The following is a 16,555-nucleotide window of genomic DNA, read 5'->3' as shown; positions in this document are numbered from 1 at the left end:
AACTCACTGAACTCTTATGAGGAGTTAATATGCAAAAGGGCATTTCATCTCTCTCTTGCACCAACAAAGTAGCTTGCCACTTGTTCCTTGCTTCCAGCCTGGCCTCCTCCTCCTAATCTACTTTCCACAGAGCAGCCAGTGATCTGCTTTGAACAAAATATCTATTCATGTTATTCCCCAGGCATTTCATCCATCCAACAAATATTGATTGGGTACTTCCTATGTGCCAAGCCCTATTCTAAAAACTGGAGATAGAAAAGGTCAACAAGAAAGACACAGTTTCTGCTCTTTTGGAGCTTACACTGTACTGGGGGTGGTAGGAGCACAGAGACAATCAACACTTAAGAAGAAAATTCCAGAGTAGTAGTGCTATGAATGCAACAAATCAGAGCAAGGTAGACAGAGGTGCTGGGGATTGGAGGAATGGCTACTTTAGACAGGGCACTTAGAGGGTGCATCTCTGAGGAGCTGATTTTTTTTTTTTTTTTGCTGAGAACTGAATGAGGGTATGGAGCAAAAAAGTTTCTCCTCTGCCCTCTAAAGATTTGCTGAAATTAACTGACAAACGACAGAATAACAGGAGAAACGACATGCAAGTGTATTAGTGTGCAAGTGTGCACAGAAGTCATACAAAATATGAGGCTCAAAGAAGGAACAGGTGGCTGATGCTTACTTAAATGGCACCCAGGAAAGAGGGAGATGGGGGAAATGTAGGCAATTTTGAGGGATAGCAAATAATTTTTAGGGGAAATGAATGAGCCCCAAGAACAGACAATGCCTTGGGACAAAGTTCTTATGAGCTCTGGAGGAGGTGGCAACAAATTGTGGGAAGGTGAGGGGCAGAACTCCATTGTGAACAAAGGTTGTCTTATGCACATAAAGTCTCCCAGGTAATCTGTTAGAGCCCCCCTCAGAAGAATAGATTAAAAGTCTCTCTAGGTGTAGTGGTGAGTTGATGACTTTTAGTTTTTATTCTTCTCTAGTGGTTAATCTTTCCTGGTTATTTGATGAGTTTCCTGTGAAGAGGGATTTGAGACAATTGCATTTCTTTTGGAAGAAATTTTCTGAGACAAGGGAACTTCTAGAGAGAGCTTCTACCTGCACTTAGAGTGGGGGTCAGTGGGCAAGAGAAGGTTAGAAAGTCCTTGGTTCTAAGGCAGCTTCTAAGACCTTCCCATTTCTTTTCATTCAAAAGTGCTCAGCATGCTGTAACCTCAGACCAATCCAAACTGGGCCTACTCTTTTGATAATAGAATGCCATGTTCTCTTGTAGGTATGACAGAGCCGAAACTCCAAGTCATGTCAGCAGGACATGCACAGTAGAAAATGCTTTGACATCTAACAACACCCAGAACCAATGATTCCTCCCTGTAGTACCAAGAAGACCTAGACATGATCAGAACCTAAATGCTAGAACTGTTTCAGGAGCAAAGGGTCTGTTGATCAGAAAGATCCAGGGCGAAAATCCACCTCAACATACCCGTGTAGTCAAATTTGAAGCCCTCCAATCAGACCCTGCCAAGTAAAAATTCCTAATTCTTTTCCTTGCCCTCTCTATTAGTCTGTTTTCACACTGCTGATAAAGACATAACTGAGACTGGGCAATTTACAAAAGAAGGAGGTTCAATTGGACTTACAGTTCCACGTGGCTGGGGAAGCCTCACAATCATGGCAGAAGGCAAGGAAGAGCAAATCATGTCTTACATGGATGGCAAAACCAAAAAGCTTGTACAGGGAAACTCCTGTTTCTCAAAGCCACCAGATCTCATGAGACTTATTCACTAACACAAGAACAGCACAAGAAAGACCTGCCCCTGTGATTCAATTACCTCCCACTGGGTCCCTCCCTTAACATGTAGGAATTCAAGATGAGATTTGGGTTGGGATGCAGCCAAACCATATCACCCTCTGACCCCTTAAAACTTGCCCCAGTTAGGGAAAATTAGGGAGACAGATTTGAGCCATGCCTCCAGTCTCCTTGCTGGGTGGCCCTGCAATAAAGCCTTTCTCCACTCAAAAGCTGGTACCATAGTATTGGCTTCTATGTGCATCAGGCAGTAAGTCTATTTGCTCAGAAACAATACTAAAGCACCATACTTTGGGGTATCATTCTCTGAGCCCCAACCAGGGGTCATTCCTGAGGCCATGAATGAAAGAGAGAGTTTCTGGATGAGGAAGCTTGACCCCAAGTCTTGTACCATCTGGCCTATGCTGACCATCATGGTCTCACTTTATCTTCTCTCCAACCACATTGGCCTTTCAATTCCTCAAACATACCCGTTCTGGCTGGTTTCAGAGCTTCTGCCTGGACCACTTTCCTCTCCCCCCTCCCTCTTCCCCCTCCTGTCTCAAACCCTCCAATGTAAACTTTAGTCTCACCTTAAATGTCACTTCCTCTGGAGCCCTTTTCATGGTCCCTGGTTTACATTTAGCCCACACAGCAAACTGTAATTGTCCCCCAAACCACTTCAAAGAACTGTAATCATTTAATTATCTATTTATAAGTATCTGATGTCTGGGTTCTCCACTAGAGTGTAAACTTCATGATGGTAGGAACCATCATTGTTCTGGTTACTTTTGCTCTCAGAGTGTAAGAGTGCCACATTGTGCCTGGCACGTAGCAGGAACTTTGATTGTTGGTTGAAAGACAGGTTGCCTAACAGGCCACACATCTCAAGTACTGTACTTGGATGTGTGGTAGGAAATAAAATGGATCCGTTTAGGAGAGGCCTTGAACCCAAGGTGGTTAAACTTGGGTGGTGATTGGGCTGGCAGCACAATAGCATGTGTTTGCATTTGAACTATGGAGTGATAACCATACTTTTAGAGGTTTCCTCTGGAAGACACTTACTGGATGGGTTGGAGTGGGACAGACTAGAAGGAGGGAGACTCAGTAATTAATTGTTGAACCAGTCTTTATTGAGTACCCATAGTGTGTCAGCCAGGCATGATACTAGGTGTTGGTAATATCACAATGAGCAAAACCTGAGGTGCCCCTCTACTGGGGAGTTTATGGCTATGACAGCAGGATGCAGGAGAAAGGAAGTCCCTTCAAGGCTTTTCCGTTTCATAAGCCAGTCCACAGGGAATAGAAAAAATTCAGGGCACTTGATTTTGGAGAAACAGGGAGACTGAAGAGAAAAGAGATACATGCATTGGTGCTGGTGGGTCCCTGAGGAAGGAACTCTATGCCTTGTTCCCCCAGACCAACGCTGCTGTTGCTGCCTGGGGAGCATGGGGACACATCGGCCAAAGACCCAGAAGCAGCTCAATTTCCCAGGTATCCTCAGTGGCAATCTGTGTGGACAAGTGACAGAAGATTAGGTAGGGAGAATTTGCCAGCTTAAATGACTGACAGTGATAATTAGATGAATTTTCTTTTTTTTCTTTTCTTTTCTTTTTTCTTTTTTTTCTTTTTTGACATGGAGTCTCACTCACTCTGTCACCCAGGTTGGAGAGCAGTGGTATGATCTTGGCTCACTGCAACCTCTGCCTTCTGGATTCATGTGATTCTCCTGCCTCAGCCTCCTAAGTAGTTGGGATTACAGCACACACCACCACACCCGGCTAGTTTTGTTTAGTATTTTTAGAGACACAGGGTTTCATCGTTTTTGCCAGGCTGGACTTGAACTCCTTCACCTCAAGTGATCCGTCTGCCTCAGCCTCCCAAAGTGCTGGGATTACAGGCGTGAACCACTGTCCCCGGCCAGGATTAGATAAATGTTCTCCCCCAATTTTGGCCCTATGTTCGTTTTCCAAAAGGTGTATATAACCTGAAAATCAAGGATGGGAAGAACCCTGAACTGTCTGAGATTGTTTCTGCTACCCACGTGGAAAACAGAGTTGAAAAGAAATTAATTTGTCATTTAAATTTCTTTCCCAGGAAAGTCTGTGACCTGAGATTGGTAATCCTACACATCAGAAAGGATCTAACAAGCAAATGTAAAATTGAAACTGTTAGAAAAGCTGGAAGGTGAGGTTCAGGATGCTACCAGAGCCTGTTCTGGAAGAAGGACTCTTAGCCGAGGGGCAGGAAGTGACAAGAGCTCAGATGAAGATGGATGTGTCTGAGGAATATTTGATGGAAAGAAACAACTGGGTGAGGTGACAGATTGGGAGCCTACAGAGTGTGTATTCTGGGAGGAAGGCAGAATTGGAAGGCTGAATGATTGGGGGTGGCAGGGAGGAGTTACGTTTTAGAGGGCTGAGTTTGAGAAACAAGTTTTAACATCAAAAGGAAGCTCTCCTATGACAGCTCTTGATGGTTATAAAAACATTCACTCAGCAACGCGGAATTTTTTTTTTTTTTAATGTTCATGATTGTTGCTTCCTTGAAACTTCACACCTACTGTGAAGTGGTATTTTTAGGTCCTTTATAGTTCTTGAACGTTAAGCAGTGAAGGCCCAGAGAAATGAAGCTGTGTGCTCAGGATCACAAGACAGGCAAGGGATCACCTCATTCGGAAGCCCTATTCATTCCCCTTCACGGTGCTGCTGAAGCAGGATATTGCCCTGACCCTTTCACAGGACTCACAACAGGGGTGCCCCGTTTACTCAGCCCGCTGCTCTCAACTTCTCGTGGGAGGGAGTACGCAAGTGAACGAGGCGGGAACTGGAGTGCACAAGCGCTGGAACAAGCCAGCCGTTCTTCGGCACCGGTGGGATCACACTCCACTCACTCAAGATTCACTGCGTTCCACCCCTCATAGGAGGGAGCATGCAGGTGAGTGGGTGCAGGAGCCAGAGTGTGTGCTTTCGGGCACTGGCAGGACGAATTCTGTGCAGGCCCCGTGGCAGCGTCCAGGCAGGGTGCCTAAGGCTCCCAAAGCCCCAGACGGCATGTTATAGTGCTCTTTCGGCTCTGCTGTCCGTGGACGGCTTAAGTGTTAACAGCTTAGTGGGCCCGCGGTTGCCCTCCACCAGCGAGGGCAAAGGGCCAGCGTGACAGCCTTTGTATCCGCACTGGTGGCTCCCGAGCTCTTGTCCAGCGTCCAAGAAAAATAAAGTTGCACGAACAAATTAAAGGACAAATGCCTGGGATTTTATTGCTCATGAAAGTGGATTTCAGAGGGAAGGGGAGCTGAAAAGAGCGGGGTGGGACAGGCGGGTATGTAGTCTTCCCTTGAAGTCCAGCTGTCTCCAGCCAGATTCGTCTCCGAAGTTATGCCTCAAGCTGTCCCTCTGAAGACAAGCTGCTTCTCTCTGACATCCAGCCATGGTCGTCCCCTCATCCAGCTGCTTCTCCTCTCTGCCAGATGAGTCTGGAGTCTTTCCAGGCACAGGATGAGGCAGGGCAGAGACACGGGTGGCTTAGGAAAAGGGAACATTCAACTGGGAAAACATGAATAGAAGTTCTCACTTTGGGCCACGGTTTCAGGCTTTTTGGCTTGCGGGTGGGGTTTCACCAGGGACCCGCCCTTTTCTACCTAGCATTTATCTGCCCCCTGTCCCTATCACTGCCTTTGTGGCAGAAAAAGGAGTGTAGGAGTTGGTTCCTCTCCTTCTCTAAAATTCTGAACTAGCATTTGGGAGCCGTCTACAGTATTCAGGTACGAATTTTCTCTCTGGGGGAGCGCATGCGTTTTCCTAGCGCAGTGTGCCTTTAACTGCTCCTTTAATATCTTTCTCTTTCGCGCCTTTTTAGCGCGAAGCTTCTAGGAAGACCAGGTGCTCGTTAGTGGCCCGGTTAGAACGACATTGCCCACAATGCCCCAGGGAACATTTGTAGCTCGAGAACTACATTACCCAAAATGCCGAGCGGTGGCAAGTGGGGGATTAGCTTCCACTCCCATTTCAAAGATCTAGTTTACCCACTCTGCAGCCCAGATATAGTCATTTATTTCTCCTTTCCAGCCAGAGACTTCCGTTCTCTGCTGGAACTTCCGATCTCATTCTTCTCTCAGTGGGAATGCTTGTGGGGAAAAAAGAAACGCAATAGATAAAGCGGGGCGCATGCGCTCCCGGCGTGGGTGTCGATTGTGAGAAAGGCCGGCTAGTTTCCGGGCTCATCCCGCCTTGCGCATGCGGAGAAGGTAAACCAACGCCCGGAGTTGAGGCGCGGGTTTGGTGGCGCGTTTCAGCGAAGTCGCACGTGAAGGATAGCAGTGGCCTGAGAAAGGTGAGTGCGGGCCAAGGCCGGAATGCGGGGCAGCGCACGGGAAGGGGACACAGCAGCCGCTGCAGGCGGCACCAGGCAGACCGGCGAGGCCTGGAGAGTCCGAGTCGGGAGGGGTCCGCGCGCCCAGAGGGCGAAACAAACAGGGAACCCGGATCCTCGTTGCTATGCAACCGGGGGCGTCGTTTCCAGGCAACCCGGGAGGCGCATGTTTCCGGGGAGAAGAGGGTTGCAGCAAGGTACCGAGGTCCGGCGGAGGTGGAGCGGCTCCCGGGCGTGGGGACCAGGCTAGCGCCAAACCCGACCCCCGAGTCCCGACCCACGGCCCAGCCTCCTGCAGCCTCGGCTCGAGCCCCTCGGGGGGCCCCCAACTCATGGGTCGCGCCACGTCCCTTGCCAGCGACGCCACCCCTCAGCACTTGGCAGGGGACGCGCCGTTCGAAATAGCACATGCCACTGACACCCTGTCTCCGGGAGGCTGGGCCCTGGGGAGAGCGCGGAGCAGCCGGGAAGCTGCCCCTTTGCCGTCACCCTGCCCCCAAACAGTTGCTGGGCATCAGCTGTCAGGGGTTTAGTGGGAGCTGCCCCCAACCTGCCAGGGCGCTGACTTCATTCTCTGCAGTGGCGGCTTCGCCCTGTTTTGGACCTTCCTTTAGACTCAGCTGTGCTTCTCATGTGGCTGCTGTATATTTGAATCTACTATTAAAATAACCTCCCTCCTCACCTCTCGATGGCTTTCTCTTTCTACCCTCACGATTTCTTGTCGGGTTGTTAATATTCATTTAACAAGCATTTATTAGTCATCTTTCCTACTAGGCGCTCGGGATTCCAAGATGTCAAGTCTAACCGGGAGGCGCTTGGTGTAATGGGGAAGGCAGGTTGATAAACTGCTAAATTATGCTACGATATATAGTCAGTGGTAATGTGTGTGCTGCAACATTTCTATAGCTGTTTAGTTTACAAAGCGCTTGCTGCAGAAATATCTTAACTCCTTACAGCAACTCTTCACCCAGCTTCACTCACTTTTACGTTTGAGGAGACTGCAACTCAGGCAGGTTAAGTAACAGGTGTAAAGGTAGTGACTTCTAGTCTGTGGCACACTTGAGCCTGGGACGGAAGGCTGGGGTCCTTTGTACACTGCTGCACTTTTGAAGCTTTGCTTAGACTTTTCCCTGAGCTGCTGGCTGTGCATCAGAAATTCCTAGGGAGCTTTGCAAAACAAAGGGCTGAGTCCCTCTCTGGAAGAGTCTGAGTGAGTAGCCCTGGGTGGGGCAGACATCCTTGTTAAAAGGCTGCACAGGCAGTTCCGATGGGCAACCAAAGTTGAGAACCGCCGCTCCTTAGGGGCAGCTATGAGCAGCAGCGGGACAGTCAGAGCCGGTAGACGGCACTTTTTGCCGCCCCTCCTGCCACCTGGTGATTCATAGCATGAAATGAAACTAACAAAAGGAAAGAGAAGAGGAGGAAGGATCCTTGATTGGGAGGAGGGGCGTGAAATGCCCCATCCTACCCTTGAAGCAAACCACAGCTAAACGTAAGCAGTGGCGCCCCCTCACTAACACAGTAAGTAAAGCTGTTTCCCCAGCCCGGCTGGGCTCTCCAGACCCACCTGAGCCATATTGCAGCTGCTGAACAGAAGTGGCAGGTTTCGTCCCCCACCTTTTGCTGTCCTCTCATACCTCTTGGTACAAAACCATGGCCTATAAGCCCAGAAGGCAGATGATCTCCTTGTATGTGTCCCCTCGGAGGAGTCTGGATGTCCTTCACTTTGAGCTTGTTGATGAACTTCAGCTCCATAAGGGCAGGGGTATGTCCTAGCAAGGCAGCATGTGGCTGTGGGACAAGCAAAAAGGCAAGATGGAGATCCTGGGTGTTGGAGTCAAGTCCCAGCTCTGCTGTGTGATCTTGGATAAGTCACTCAACCTCTCTAAGCCATACTTTTCTGAGTAAAATGAAGAGGGTAATAATATCTTAAAAGATTGTTGTTCGAGTTAAAAGAAGTGATGAAAAAACAAGCACTTTGTGAATTACAAAGCACTACACAAAAATTTTTATAACATATGTATATATATAGATATGTATAAACTTTGTATTATTATGAGTTGCTATTGAGTGTCTACTATTTGTCTGACGCCAGGCCTTGCAGAAAGTGAAGAAGTTTTAAGACATGCTTCCTCCTCACAGAGGCTGAGACTGTTTCCACACCTTTAGTAAAACTATTTGATTAGGCCAAAGTGAGGAGGCCTAATAGCAGTGATCCATACTGCCTGAGATTCCCCTGGAAAAAAATGAGGAGTCCTGTTAAAGAAAACAATTTGAAAAAGCAGACCAGCCAGCCAATCTCTGCACTCATTATCTCCAAAGGGTACACTACACAATCCTATTAGATTTGGTTTCTGGTGCACTTCAGATCATCAGCTGGCATGACAATGCCAGCCTCACTGTAGAGGGCTTATTTCAAGGTCTCCTAGCTCCCTTTGACTGGGGCAGACGGCCACTGGAAAGTTGGGGCTGGCACAGAACAAGACAGGCTGCTGTGGGAGGAGCTGCTCATGGCACCCTGACCTCCTAGGACTGAGGAAACGACATTTGATCCCTCCTGGTGGAGGTCCTTGGATAAAGGATCCGACCCAAGATAGCAACCCTGCTCTTTAAGTCCCCAACATGGTTATGACCTAGATAACTCAGGAACTGACCTGTGCTTTCCTCATCTCTGACCACTGGCGGGCAGGAACCATCTGGTTCTTAATTTGTGCCAAAGAGAGTAGAAGGCTTTCTCAGCTTGAGGGCCTTGAATTGCATGTTTTTCAGCCCTGCTTGACCCTCCAGGCTTCAGGAAGGGCTTAGAGCAGCTGTTTCTGGACCAAAAAGTACCCTACATGTAGTATTTTTTAGAACCCTTTCCTAGACTCCTCCTTCCCACTAAGCAAGACTGGGACATCCTTCTCTTCTCTCTCGTCCATCCTCATGGCTCTGGATTTATGGTCACCTCACCGAGTACCTGTGTAACTGCAAAAACTTCAAAAACCTGACTGCTCCTACCTCAGGGGCGTGGCTTAGCCTCTGAACATCAGGTCTGAATCATGAAAACTCCTGGAGCTACAGGTTCATTTCTGAGCCCGGAGGAGAACAGGGAATTTGCTGGCACTGTCTGACATTTCTCAGGCACGGTGGCAAACAGAAGTTGAACTTGCATACTTTTTTCTTGGCTGATCTTTACCTGCTTCAATGAGTTGGCACTTGTTGGATCTTAACTTGTCTGTGGCATTGTGTTACAAGACCAGAGCACAAAGCACAAAATTGTTAGGTAATTTTCACCAGTAATTCACTGAGATGATTGGTAGATGCCATGTTTATTTTAACTCATGAATAATCTGTGGTGTGACTTTTTTTTTTTTTAAGAGTCTTGCTGTCTCGGCCAGGATCGGGTACAGTGGCCTGATCACAGCTCACTGCAGCCGTGACCTCTTGGGCTGAAGTGATCCTCCCGCCTCAGCCTCCCAAATAGGTGGGAGTACAGGCATGCACCACCACACCTGACTAATGAATTTATTTATATTTTTGTAGAGACAGGGTCTCCCTATGTTTCCCAGGCTGCTCCCAAACTCCTGGGCTCAAGCAATCCTCCTACTTCGGCCTCCCAAAGTGTTGGGATTACAGGAGTGAGCCACGGTGCCTGGCCTGTATGACTCTCGAAATCACTTCTGAGAATTAGTTGGAGACAATACAGCAGAGTTGTTGTGTGTGAGGGGTCCAATGTCAGAAGTACCTGGATTCAAATGCTGGTTTCCCCACTTACTACCTAACCTGCCTCAATTACTTCATCAGTAAAATGGGGGAAAATCGCAACACCCAGCTGATGGGCTGTTGTGACAGTTAAATGAGCGAGGTGGTGCATGGCAAGACCTACCTGAATGTTAGCTTTTGATTAACAGTATCTTTCTTTAAAGGTTGTTTATTATACCCTTGCCCACTGTCCTCGTCCCTTTTCTGCTTGCTATAACAGAATACCACTGACGGTGTAGTTTATAATGAGCAGAAATTCATTAGGGTCACAGTTCCAGAGGCTGGGAAGTCTAAGGGCATGGCGCTGGCATCTGGCAAGGGTTATCCTATGGCAGAAGGCAGAACCCAGCACATGAGACAGAGAGGAAATCAGACCAAAGTCATCCTTTTTATCAGGAGCTCCATTCCTGGGATAACTAATCCACTCCCAAGAAAACGGCATTAATCCATTCATGAGGGCTAAACCCTCATAACCTAATCACCTCTTAAACGTCCTCCCTTTTAATACCATCATCATGACAGTTAAATTTCTTTTTTTTTTTTTTTTCATGTTGGAATTCATTTATTTGGAAAGGAAATTCAATTGATATTTAATCGAATTCATAAAATCACAGAAAATGTTTAGACATGAAAAGTGAATCTAGTACAATCTACTTATTTTACAAAATGGAATTTTTTTTCCAAACTATGGAGAGTCTAATATAATTTTTTTTTTTTATTATACTTTAAGTTCTAGGGTACATGTGCACAACGTGCAGGTTTGTTACATATGTATACATGTGCCATGTTGGTGTGCTGCACCCATTAACTCGTCATTTACATTAGGTTTATCTCCTAATGCTATCCCTCACCCCTAAATTTCCTTTTTTTTTTTTTTTTGGCGGGGAAGGGGTCAAACTATTTTACTGAGGGGAATGGGGTGTCAAAAAAGTACTGAGGATCATGAGATCCAACATCCTTGGCTGGGCCGGGAGCTCCCAGGCTCTGCAGGTGGTGCAAGGACAGTTAAATCTCAACATGAGTTTTGCTCTTCAAACTACAGCACCTCCATTGGGGGTGGGGAGGTGAGATCACTCTGTATCAGTGGTTCTCAACTTCATACAGGGGAACTGCCTAGGGAGCTGTTGCAGGTCTAAGGCTAGGCCACACCCAGACAATGATATCAGCGCCTCTGGGCTTGGGACACAGACATCAGTACTTGTGAAGCTTCCAGGTGATTCCAGTGAGCAGCCATGGTTGAGACCCATGATATAACTTGACTCCTAATGAAGATGGGTGGAAGCAGAAGCTTGGGTTCAAATCCTGGCCTTTCTGTGTAGCCCAGTGACCATGGGAAAATGCTTAACTTCTGAGTCGCAGTTTCTTTCACCTGTACCTGTAGGGATGAGGAGGATAAAAGCCACCTCACATGATGGTCCTGCAGAGAAGATGACATACGTGCAGTTATTCTTGTTTGAGCACATAACTGAGCACTTTTCTTTATACCATTATATGGCAGTAATCCTACTTGTGTGCTATTTTTAAGTTGTTTTTTTATGCCAGCTTTATCTTAAGTAGACTATAAGCTCCTTGGGACAGAGCCTTTATAGAGTCTTATAATTCTTTTATGCCTATAACACCTAAGATACAGGGACAGGCCTTCAGATTTTTAGAACTGGCACAAACCTGACAGAGATCTTCTCACCCACTCTAAAGTGTTGAATAATACTTGCTGGTTAATTAACATGCAAGTGGTAAAGAATGTGAAAGAGGAACCTGTGAGTCAGATGGTTGTACCCAGCTCCAGTTGGAAGTCCCAGTCCTTCCTCTCCCAGCTAACAGCACTTTCTTTCCAGGGTTAGCTTGGTGCTTGCTGGAGGTAGGGGCGGAGAAGGATGTTGGGATAATGAGAGCTGGGAGGGTGAGTGTGTCTATCACGGCACTCAGCTCATGCTGTGCTTCTCTCCTGGCAGACCCAGTCATGGCAGCCTCCAGCATCAGTTCACGATGGGGAAAGCATCTGTTCAAAGCCATCCTGATGGTCCTAGTGGCCCTCATCCTCCTCCACTCAGCATTGGCCCAGTCCCATCAAGACTCTGCACCACCAGGCCAGCAGAAGAGAGAGGCCCCAGTTGATCTCTTGACCCAGATAGGTCGATCTGTGCGGGGGACACTGGATGCCTGGATTGGGCCAGAGACCATGCACCTGGTGTCAGAGGTAAGAAAGGTAGTCCCTGTGTAACTACACACATTAAGGAAGAGTAAAAGAGAGGTTGATAATGGCCACCTCATCTTAGTTCCACATCTTCTCTGGTGCAGAGAGCCCCAAATTCCACAAAAAGAAGCCACACAGCACTTGTCTTTGAATTCCTCGTTATTTGATTCCTGTCCTAGGGCCTTTTAGCTCCACCCCTATCTTTTCCTGGCTCCTGCCCTTTCCTTGCCAGAAAGGCTGGGAAATGAGCCATCTTTACAAACCCATGTTACTGGGTGACCGTAGAGTCTCACTTTGGTCTAAATCTGACCTAGAATCTCGAAATGGCAAAATATCAGCCCTGAATCCATTCCTTCACCTGTAGAAGTGGGTTGGGCTTATTGGGAGCCTAAGGCAGGGTTATCTTTTTTACCTAGTGGCATCCCACGCGTGGTATCACATAATTTTGATAGGCTGGACTGAAGGGCTGAGACAATCATTTTTTAAATCCACAATGTAGTATAGCTGATAGACGCCTTTTTCACTGAAACATCCTATCCCTTTACAGGTGTTCTCCACACACCTTCATGACTCCCTGGAAGGCTAGCAGGGCTCCACTTTTACAGGGTGACTACTAAAAGTATTTACTTGTCTCCGTCATTCACACACAAGTACACCTACTACTCCCTCCAGAGTATCCCAGCAAAGCAGTTAAATTATGTCCCAGATGCCCTGGTTTCCGGTTCAGGAAGGAGAGACGGCCTGTTGGCCATCCCTGTACACTAGAAGGTGGGTGTGGAAGGGACCCCTTAGCCAGGCCCAAGGCAGCTACCCTCTGACCCAGGCTTGTCACCACTGGGTGAGAAACAGGTCTGAGACATTCCTGCAGTCCTTGCCTGGACAGTGGTGATCAGGTTTGAAGGCGAGGACCGTTGTTAATTATAAACTCATCTTGCTCCGTGCTTTTTCCACAGTCTTCGTCCCAAGTGTTGTGGGCCATCTCATCAGCCATTTCTGTGGCCTTCTTTGCTCTGTCTGGGATCTGCGCACAGCTGCTAAATGCCTTGGGGCTGGCTGGTGAGTGTTGGAGCACTGGGTAGTCAGCCAGAGCTTTGCCTGTACCTTCCTACTTGGGGGAGTTCATCTTTGTCAGGGTCTAGCCTTTTCCCCAAGCTGCTTAACCCTTCCCAGGATCCTGCAGAGACACAGCCAAAGAGCAAGCCAAGAACTACCATGGCCGGGTGTGGTGGCTCCCGCCTGTAATCCCAGCACTTTGGGAGGTCAAGGCAGGAGGGTCACTTGAGGCCAGAAGTTTGAGACCAGCCTGGGCAATATAATGAGACCTCATCTCTATAAAAGATTAGCCAAGCATGGTGGCGTGTGTCTGTGGTCCCAGCTACTTGGGAGCTGAGGTGGGAGGATCGCTTGAACCAAGGAGGTGGAGGTTGCAGTGAGCTGGAATCACGCCACTGCACTCCAGCCTGGGCAGCAGAGCAAAACCCTGTCCCACCTGGACCCCCTAAAAAATAACTTCCACCCCCACGTGCCAGTTGTTCACTTCCTATCAGGCATCGTGCTGAGCTGTAGTATCTCATTTAATTGCCAGCCACAGTACAGGGAGGCAGTAGAATTGTTCCCATTTAGTAAATGAAACTGCAGCTCAACAGAAGCAAGTAATCTACTCCAGTCCTCACAGCCAGCAAGAAACAGAACTGAGATTCCAACCCATATCACTCTGAGTCTACTAGAACACCTTATTCCTTTGCAATGTGGCTAGCACCTCTCACCCTTTCAGCTCTTGCCCCGCTCTCCCCTCACCACTTCTCCAGGTTGGCTGACTCTGACTCTTTTGGCTTCCAGGTGATTACCTCGCCCAGGGCCTGAAGCTCAGCCCTGGCCAAGTCCAGACCTTCCTGCTGTGGGGAGCAGGGGCCCTGGTCGCCTACTGGCTGCTGTCCCTGCTCCTCGGCTTGGTCTTGGCCTTGCTGGGGCGGATCCTGTGGGGCCTGAAGCTTGTCATCTTCCTGGCCGGCTTTGTGGCCCTGGTGAGGTCGGTGCCCGACCCTTCCACCCGGGCCTTGCTACTCCTGGCCTTGCTAATCCTCTACGCCCTGCTGAGCCGGCTCACTGGCTCCCGAGCCTCTGGGGCCCAACTCGAGGCCAAGGTGCGAGGGCTGGAGCGCCAGGTGGAGGAGCTGCGCTGGCGCCAAAGGCGAGCGGCCAAGGGGGCCCGCAGTGTGGAGGAGGAGTGAGCAGGATGCCCCACGCACCGCCAGTGTCATACCAAAGAGCTGAGCTGCTTCAGGGCAACACAGCCCTCCTGCCAGCCCCCTGCCCTTTTCTTGCCCTGTCTCAGCCTTCAGAACCTTGATCCCTGCCCCAGCCCCACCAGCCAAGAGAAACAGAGAAAGGCCATTCCCCCTGCCAGTCCTTGCGGCCCTGTCTTCTGAGGTTCTCTGTCTGGAGTTGCTCTCTTAACCCTTTCTCTGCTCCCAGCCTGCCTCACCAGGGAAGGTTGGAGGGGCCTCCCTCTGGCTTCTGCATCTGCACCAGCAAACATCACTGCCATTGGTCTCTCATGACTTAACTGGCTTCCTTCTGCTGCTGCCTTGGCTTCCTCCCAATGCTCTTGCTCTTCTGTCCTTCTGAAGTTGCTCCTTGGCCAAATCTCCAGCTCCCTTCTTGTTTTCCTCATCCTCCTACCCTGTACTCCCACCAAACCATGGTCCTGTAAGGCACGCTGCTGTCCTCTTCATTGCCCAGCAGTGGGGAGGGGCAGGGTAATGGGACCCAAGGATAAAGGGTGGGGAAACAGGGTCCCCTGAGGCCTGTGGGGGCTGGAGGGGAGGAGGATGTACCTTGTGTCTGTTTCAAGTGCCTTAATCCGAGCCAGCAGGGCCCTCTGCTTGCCCGCTGCCATACTGTATGTAGGAAAGTGCTCTGTGGCTGCTTTGTGTCAAGAGAAGAGCAGTCACTCTCAGAATCTTGATTCCCCATCAGCCAAAACAAAAGATGGCTGCTGCTTTGTAGGCATGTGCTTGCAAGTGGGACCTTGCTGGGCATTATATGCCCTATGGGGGTTTCAGAGACCCTGAAGGAGGAAGGAGGACCCGCCTCCTTGTTTGCACAACTGCATGCACTTCTGTCCCCATCGCTCCACTCGCTGAAACCAAGAAGGAGTTGCTGACCAGCGTCCACCCCGGCAGCCCGGGAGGAACACAGGCAGCTCCTTTCCCTTCGCGTGGTCTGCGAAGAGCAGGGTGAGCTGCCAGCTGCCCCTCTCCACCAGGGTGCCCCATCTTGGTGGTTAGGGGCCACTTTTCCTTTGAGGCTCTGGTGGAGGTGGGTGTCCTTCTCTGCCAGGCCTGGCACATGATGTGAAGAAAAAATGCCCAGTTCTTACTGTTCAGGTTTGATGTGGAATCACAGCTGCAGTGATATATATCTATTTTTTATCAGCGCTTGGTTGGTTTTAAATAAAATGCATGCTATTTTATTATCTTGTTCTGAATAAAATGTATTTACTCCAAGTCTGGATTGCTTCGATGTCTCCTCTACCGCTAAACCCATTTCTGTAGTGCAGCTCCGCCTCCTGACTTCTCCCTGTGGGGACAGTGTGAAGCCGGCAGAGGGGAGAGCTGAAAAGGCAGGCTGGTACCAGGTACCCTTCCCTCCACGGGCACGAGGAATGAGGAAGGTGTGCCTCCATTCCAAACGTAGGAACGACCAACACTGCTGGAAATGTGTGTGCTTGCTGGGCAGCGGGGGCACCCCTTCCCTGCGGTGTGCTGAGATGAGTGGGCAGCCTGGAGAAGACTTGCTTGCCCTCCCCTTCACCACCCACCTGAGGACTTTCCTGTGCCAAGGTTTCCAGTTGGCCCACAGGCTGGACCAATTTTGCGGAGGGCGTCAGACGTGTTTTTCTTTGTAAGCTGCCCAGGGCATGAGAGTGTGCAGCCAGGGCTGCTGTTCTGGGCCTCTCCCCAAACTGCCTGGTAGGCAACGCTGGGTCAGGACCCTTGAGGCCGGCCTTCCCTCGGGAGTGCTGAGCAACCCTCACCCTTCCTAGGCTCTGCAGGGTGCTCCCCAGGTGGAGCTGGTTAAGAGACTAGAGCTGCCCGCACCTAGAGCCCTTCCTCCACGGCGGTGGCCTAGGGCTGTGTCAGGGCAGGCTCAGGTGGTTGGCATCTGGCCCCGTTTGACTCCCTCACTCTTGCTGTCCCTGCAGCTCCCATCCCATATGTCCCTGAATTCAGGTGTCAGATGCCTTCACAGGTGAGCTGCTTGTGGGGGTGGGTGAGGCAGAGGAAGTGGCTTTTTCTTCCCTGGTCAGAAGCTTCTGAGAGGGAGAAACACAGAGGCGGCCGTCCTCTGTTGCTTCCTGGGACGTGGCCCTCTTCCCGACCTCGGTCGCCGGAGCGCGCAGGGGTTGGGAATCCGTAGGGCACTAGGACCCGGCGGGGTGGAGGGGGCAGCCCATG

At 49.6% G+C, this 16,555-nt stretch overlaps 1 protein-coding gene and 1 long non-coding RNA gene across 2 annotated transcripts; one reads left to right on the top strand and one right to left on the bottom strand.

Moving 5' to 3' along the window:
* Positions 1-5,019: 5,019 nt before the first annotated feature.
* On the bottom strand, positions 5,020-5,854 carry LOC119624454 (uncharacterized). The gene is made up of 2 exons (XR_005240594.2): positions 5,746-5,854; positions 5,020-5,331 (listed from the first exon to the last, which is right to left on the bottom strand). It is a non-coding gene; the product is annotated as an uncharacterized lncRNA (long non-coding RNA).
* On the top strand, positions 5,809-15,604 carry TMEM109 (transmembrane protein 109). The gene is made up of 4 exons (XM_007996568.3): positions 5,809-6,118; positions 11,854-12,098; positions 13,049-13,151; positions 13,935-15,604. Exons 2-4 carry the CDS (start codon positions 11,862-11,864, stop codon positions 14,324-14,326), a joined length of 732 nt encoding a protein of 243 aa, XP_007994759.2. The 5' UTR covers positions 5,809-6,118; positions 11,854-11,861; the 3' UTR covers positions 14,327-15,604.
* Positions 15,605-16,555: the final 951 nt, after the last annotated feature.

Source organism: Chlorocebus sabaeus, chromosome 1 (assembly GCF_047675955.1).
Source record: "Chlorocebus sabaeus isolate Y175 chromosome 1, mChlSab1.0.hap1, whole genome shotgun sequence".
In the NCBI taxonomy this organism is placed as follows: Eukaryota; Metazoa; Chordata; class Mammalia; order Primates; family Cercopithecidae; genus Chlorocebus; species Chlorocebus sabaeus.
This window is presented reverse-complemented; position numbering and strand designations above follow the sequence as displayed.

Excerpts from the sequence above, each read along its gene's own strand:
- TMEM109 (XM_007996568.3), top strand. The coding sequence starts at position 11,862 with ATGGCAGCCTCCAGCATCAGTTCACGATGGGGAAAGCATCTGTTCAAA. Across the intron at positions 12,099-13,048 it reads CCATGCACCTGGTGTCAGAG|TCTTCGTCCCAAGTGTTGTG; the intron begins GTAAGAAAGGTA and ends CTTTTTCCACAG. Across the intron at positions 13,152-13,934 it reads AAATGCCTTGGGGCTGGCTG|GTGATTACCTCGCCCAGGGC; the intron begins GTGAGTGTTGGA and ends TTTGGCTTCCAG.